The sequence below is a fragment of the Haemaphysalis longicornis genome, unplaced genomic scaffold (genome assembly GCF_048455015.1).
Source record: "Haemaphysalis longicornis isolate Haplotype H1 unplaced genomic scaffold, Haemaphysalis longicornis Haplotype H1 scaffold_3, whole genome shotgun sequence".
Classification (NCBI taxonomy): Eukaryota; Metazoa; Arthropoda; class Arachnida; order Ixodida; family Ixodidae; genus Haemaphysalis; species Haemaphysalis longicornis.
The window spans coordinates 128,349,621-128,355,620 of record NW_027526335.1 but is presented as its reverse complement, the minus strand read 5'-3'; the positions used below and the strand labels follow the sequence as shown (position 1 = coordinate 128,355,620).

The 6,000-nt window shown below is 59.5% G+C and overlaps 1 protein-coding gene across 1 annotated transcript; it reads left to right on the top strand.

The window, feature by feature from the left end:
* Positions 1 to 625: 625 nt before the first annotated feature.
* On the top strand, positions 626 to 4,363 carry LOC144175426 (uncharacterized). The gene is made up of 2 exons (XM_077704505.1): positions 626 to 1,300; positions 4,214 to 4,363. The coding sequence occupies exons 1-2, from the start codon at positions 626 to 628 to the stop codon at positions 4,361 to 4,363; spliced, it is 825 nt and encodes a 274-aa protein (XP_077560631.1).
* Positions 4,364 to 6,000: the final 1,637 nt, after the last annotated feature.

The following is a 6,000-nucleotide window of genomic DNA, read 5'->3' as shown; positions in this document are numbered from 1 at the left end:
ACTGCGGTTTGGGAGGACATTCCTTTGTTCCGGGAAGGAAGCGCCATTTTGGCAGTGGGAGACCAGGGCTTTGAGCCGTATAGATGCATGTTTGTAAATTAGTTTTGAGGCCAGTGTTTTAGTTTGCTTAGCTTTTATGATGGCTGTAGATGCCTGAAGTTTTTCTTGCGTTCTTTTTTTTCTGTTGTTGGGGTAACGGCCTAAGTGGTAACATCGCGAGTGTATGTAGCGTTTGTAGGGATATTAGTCGCTTGTGTATTTTGACGTAGTTTTTTACTGTAGTTTTGTAGTTTTTTTTGTAGTTTCTTGTATTTTAATGTGGCTGTAGTTCAGCCCCGTTGGTCCTATTTATTGTCTTGACGTTCCTTTTTTGCTTCCATTGTAGATTTGTGTGTGGGGTGTGTTTGTCGCGTTGCGTATGTAGTTAGCGCGGCTTGCTCTGTATCTTCGCGTCTACAGTTTGGCGTGGTTGAGCCAGCTTTTATTGGGTAGTTCGCTGGCAATGGCTCCTACCACACGGAGAGAGACGGGAGAGGAGGAGGAGCCGCAGGGCTCGGGGGGAGACTCAGCGGCCGCTGCGCAGGAAGCTGCTGATCAGTTGCAGCCCACAGATCTTACCTCAATGATGAGGCAGATGACCGGGATGTTCGCGGAGATGACCCGAATGCTCGGTTCGACGCCAGCGGCTCCCAGCGCGGGTCCTGTAGTGCCAGTCTCGAAGCCGCGTTTGAATATCGAGGTTCCCTCCTATTCCGGCTACGGAGACGTGAAATCCGTTTGCGAATACCTGCAGCAACTGGATTCGTATCAGACTGCGCTAGGCGCATCGGATGATGACGTGCTGAGGCAGGTCCTGCCCGTGGCACTGGTAGGAAGCGCTGCGCGTTGGAGGCGCTGCCAACCGGCTTTCGAGTCGATGGCAGATTTTAAGGACCGCTTCCGCGCGGAGTTACTGCCACCCGATTACGGACATCGTATGAGGGACGAGCTTGCTCTTCGCACGCAGCACCCTGAGGAGAGTCTCCTCGACTACGTGCGGGCTATGCAGGAGCTGTATGAACGGGCCGACCCCGAGGCCGCCGACGCGGTCAAGGTAGTGCGCGTGTGCAGGCAATGCCACCCGCGTTTCAGACCGTACCTGCGGGGCCGGAGTTTTCGCAACTTGGAGGCCCTCGCTCAAGAAGCGCGAGTAATTCAGGCGGATTTACTCCCCGAGCTTCGCTACAGGTTGCCGCCGAGACCCGAGGAGTCACTCGAACCGGGTTGCGCCTGGTCGGGAGGGGGAGACGATAACTCCTCGGTCGGAAGCAACGCAGGTGACGGAAGAGGGAGGCAGGACGAAACGACCCGTTTGTGCTGGTTTTGTCACAAGCGTGGCCACTTCTCCCGTCAATGCCCCGAGAAAATGCGTAGCACGCAGGGAAACTCGGATCGCCGGCGGCGGTAAAGGGCGGTAGCTTGTCGTCGCCGGCGGAAAGCGAGAAGGGGGGGCCAGGCAGAGGGGGTGCGAGGGAGCCCCCAGAGCACGCCGACGCTGGCGCCGGCGGCCAACTGGCCCCCTCCGCATGCAGGGAGCAGTAAGACCCCTCTTCGTCTGCCCCATTCATGCGAGTGCAATTGGTCGGTCGCGAACATTTTGCACTGGTCGACACAGGCTCGACGGTGTCTCTAATAGGAGACGAAATGTTTGAGGCCTGTCAGAGAAGGAGAATCCGGGTAAGGCCCGCCGAGACACCCTTGAGCTTAGCGGCGGGTTCGGCAAAAGCAGACGGAGCTGTGAGACTCACGCTCGGTTTTGATGGCAGAAAGCGCAGACAGCGTTTTGTTTGCTTGCCTGGTTTGTCTGTTCCAGTCATACTGGGCAGAGATTTCCTCTCGAAGTGTTGTGCTCGACATGGGGAGGAACGGCTATCAGTACGGGCCGCAACCCCCTTTCTTTCCTTTCGCGAACGCGCCGATGCACGGTTTGCAACCGCACGGGGCAAATAAACTCTACTGCGCTGCGGAAGGCCAGGGAGAGGCGTCAGGAAAGATGAGCAATGATGTAGAAGCGGTTGTCGCATCTTGTTCAGGATCCGATGATCAGCGCCGAATGTTGGCGGAAAGTTTGCTCCCCTTATCGGAATGGGGTGGCGGAAGCGCGCGCGCCGAGAGCAGTGGTTTCATGGGCGGCGCGGGCCGCCCTGAGAGGGGGAGAAAAGGGCCAGACGGAGGAGTCGAGGCCGGCCGCAAAGAGAAAGAGAAGCGGCATCTCTCAGCGGCGATTTCTCGCCCCCCGAGAACGGAGACAGAAAGGAATCTGTCTTGTGGGGAGGTAGTGAGTAAGGAAGAGCTCATTGAGGCCCAGAAAGCAGACGGTCTGTGCCAGCGGGTGCTGAAAAGGCTAGCGAGCGTCGTAGCTTGCACAGGTAACGCTGAGGGGTTTGACGCGTATCTGCTGGGCGACGATGGCTTATTACTTCGCTACATTCCCCAACTGGACGACGAAGAGGCGGTGTCATCCCCCTTTCGAGTCGTGGTGCCGAGGAAGTTGCGGAAACGGTTCATGCGGTACTTTCATGACTTAGCGCTGGCAGGACATGGCAGAGGCAGTAAGACTTACGACAAGTTATGCCGTGTCGCGACCTGGCCGGGCATGAGGAGAGACCTAATGAGCTGTTCCCGCGCTTGCCCTCTTTGTCAGGTAGCGAAGCCGCGCGCTGGGAAACCTGTGGGTTTCATGAAGCCAGTGGAAAGCAGCTACCCGTGGCAGATTGTAGCGTGTGGCGTAATGGGACCCCTGCCAAGTGCCGCGCGAGGAAACCAGTTCATTCTGGTTATAACGGACCACTTTTCTAAGTGGGTGGAGTTGTTTCCCCTTAGAAAGCTAGCGTCGGAGCGGATCGTAGAGAAGCTGTTGGAGACATTCACTCGTTTCGGCTTCCCCTCCGACCTGATCACTGACAATGCTTCGTATTTCACAAGCAAAGTCTTTTCAGACTGTTGTCGAGCGCTGCACATTCGGCACAGGAAAACGAGTCCTTATCATGCTCAGAGCAACATCACTGAGAGGGTGAACCGGAACCTGAAGTGCATGCTGGTTGCGACAACCAAGGAGCATAAGGACTGGGACGCGCGTTTGCCTGAGCTGGCTTTCGCGACCAGGACTACCGTAAATAGGTCAACGGGTTTGACACCAGGTTACCTAAACTTCGATAGAGAGATCGCTTTGTCAATGGAAAATCCACTGCTGTACGCGGCGCGGGTAACGCCCCTTCTCTGTCGCAGTACGCGGCTAGGCTCTGGGAACGCCTTTTGGCAGCGCAACGCACGGCTCGGGAGAACCTCGACGTAGCGCGCATGGAGCAAGCCGAGCAGTATAACAAAGGCCGTCGTCACCTTGTGTACAACATCGGTGACCTAGTGCTAAGGAGAACACACCCACTCAGCAACGCTGCACGCGGTTTCACCGCAGCGCTCGCACACAAAAGGCAAGGGCCATACAGAATTACGGCGCAGACGACTCTGCTCACGTATGAGATGCAGTCGCTTGAAATCGACGAGCTGGTGGGTCCTGTGCACGTTAGCGATCTCAAGGCCTATCACGTTCGCACTGGCGATGGCGAACAGGTGGTAGCGGAACCAGACGGTGGGAGTCCCTTTTCTAATGACAGAACGGCCGGCGATAGGGTTCGCATCCATCGTTACGATCTGAGGGTGCGGTAGTGTCTACCCCCCACGGGTCTGGGTCTCACGTGGTTCTACCACGGAGCAACCCGCAGCGCAACAGTCACCGCTTCCAGTTTCATCGCGCCACCTCTGTGGTGGTGCGAGGTGTGGTTTCGTGCCTGGCCGTTACGATGCCAGCCTGGGCCTGCCGAGCAGAGGGGCTTCCTGGTGCGACCCGGGAGCCTCGCGCCACCGGCCTGGTGGTGCGAGGCGATGCGTTCGTGCCTGGGCGTTGCGAGTCCGGCCCGGGCCTGCCGAGCAGAGGGCCTTCCTGGTTCGACCCGGGAGCTGTTGCCACGGTCCGGGGGTCCTGCCACCCTTCGGAGGTGCGAGGCGGCTGCGGTTCGCCTCCTGGTCAACGGCGGAGCCCTGTTCGTGGGATGGAGGCCTGCTGAGCTCATCGCGGAGCTGTAACCCTGGCGTGGAGGCGCCGGTGGGCGCAGAGCCTACAGCTCGCTCTGGGGCTGCGAACCGGGTTTGCCCCGGGCTCATCACGGCGGGGCAGCTGTTTGCGGCCCCTCCGTTGGCGGCCACTGACGCCGGCCCGGGGCACGCGCTCGAGTCGCCCAGCCTGACGCCGGAGGATGCCGACGACACGGACCTATCGGAGGAGGCCGCCGACCAGCTGCTTCTGGGGACGGCGGGCGAGGCTTGAGGTGGGGAGAGATGTGGGGAGCGCTTCGGCGCCCCTCGCCGCGAGCTCTCTCTCCTCGGGCCCTCTCCGCGACCCTACAGGTGGCCCTCGACGCAGTGGCGAATCACCTGACAAGAAAGGGACTCAGACTCTCCGAGGCCAAAACGGAGGCCATCGCAATCCATCTGCGCCCAGCTCAAGTCCGACGCACTGCTCCACTGCATATCAATGGAAGACCCTTCCCCTGGCGACGCAAAGTCGTCTACCTCGGCCTGGCCATCAACGAAACCCTCTAATGGAAGTCCGCCGTTGGGGCACAACTGGACCAAATGACCCGCGCCGTTAGGGGCATCAACCAGCTCGTGGCACAGGGTAGAGGGTGCTCGCACCAGTGGGCGCTCCGGATCTACAGAGCCTGCGCTGTCTCGCGTGTTCTTTACGCACTCCCCCTGTTGAACCTCAAGGACGCCCAATGGAAGACCCTGGAGCTGGCCCATCGAAAGGCCCTTCGGCGCTGCGTCGGCCTCCCAAGAGACTCCCCAGTGGCCAGCACCCTGACGGAAACTGGAAGCTGGCCCATCCAGCTGCCGTTCCCCACCAGCTGGCAGGCCTACACTTAGCCGCGGACATGCTGCGAGAAGACCCACCGCCAGCGGCCACCATCTTCTCAGACTCCCGGCCGGCGCTACTTCGCCTGAGGGAGGCATCTGCACCACGGGGGCGAGGTGGCCACCTCGAGATGTCCCTGGTTGCCAAGCTGCGCGACCTGCAGGGACAAGGCTGCAACCCCCGACTGCAGTGGCTTCCTGCCCACGTCGGTATACCGGAAAACGAGGCTGCAGACGACTTAGCCAAAGCAGCCCACCACTCCCCAACGGCCCCAGTTTCCGCGTCCCTGGTGCGCTATGATGTTGCCAGGGACGTCATCAGGCGTGAGGTGACCGCCCGCCACCCCTGCAAACGAATGGCCACCGGCGAGGCCCCGCGGCTCCTTCCCACCAGAGGGATAACCCAGACTGAGCGGTCCCTCCTCCTCCGGCTCCGCACCGGCTGCTACAACACAGCAGCACGCCTCCACAGGCAGGGCCGCAAGGCCACACCCACCTGTGCCCACTGCCCCGACCCCGAGACACTGGACCACGTTCTCTGCTCCTGCCCTGCGTACGCTGGTGCCCGGAACAAACTGGTGTCTGGGTACCGGCGGCTGGGGCTACCATCAAGCCCCGCAGAGGACATCCTGCGTCCTAGGGGGCCCTTCATGCTGCACCGGGAGGCCTTCAGGCTGCTCCTCTCGTACCTCGACGAGTCAGGCCTCAACACCCGCCCATGAACTGTTAAAACCAGATCCCACCGGCAATCCACCCCCTGTTAGCCCTCTTGTGTGCGTGGCTGTGTATGTGTGAGTGCGTGTGGGTGTAAATAGGCTGTAGGTAACCTGAGAGCGTATGTATATAGTCTGTACATAGCCTTTTATACATAGTCTGTACATAGCCTGTTATCATACTTAATTAACAATTCCCTCTCACTCCTTCTTCCCCCGGCGAGACCTGTGCCCTCTACCGAGAGGCAAAACTTCGCCCTGTAAATATTTTCATATTAAACACTTTCTCTCTCTCCGCGCCGGACGCCCACCGGCCGCGCATGGCCTCCGAGATCCC

Coding starts and splice junctions, on each gene's coding strand:
- LOC144175426 (XM_077704505.1), top strand. CDS start 626: ATGAGGCAGATGACCGGGATGTTCGCGGAGATGACCCGAATGCTCGGT. Junction 1,301..4,213: donor GGGGAGACGATAACTCCTCG/GTCGGAAGCAAC, acceptor ACGGCGGGGCAG/CTGTTTGCGGCCCCTCCGTT.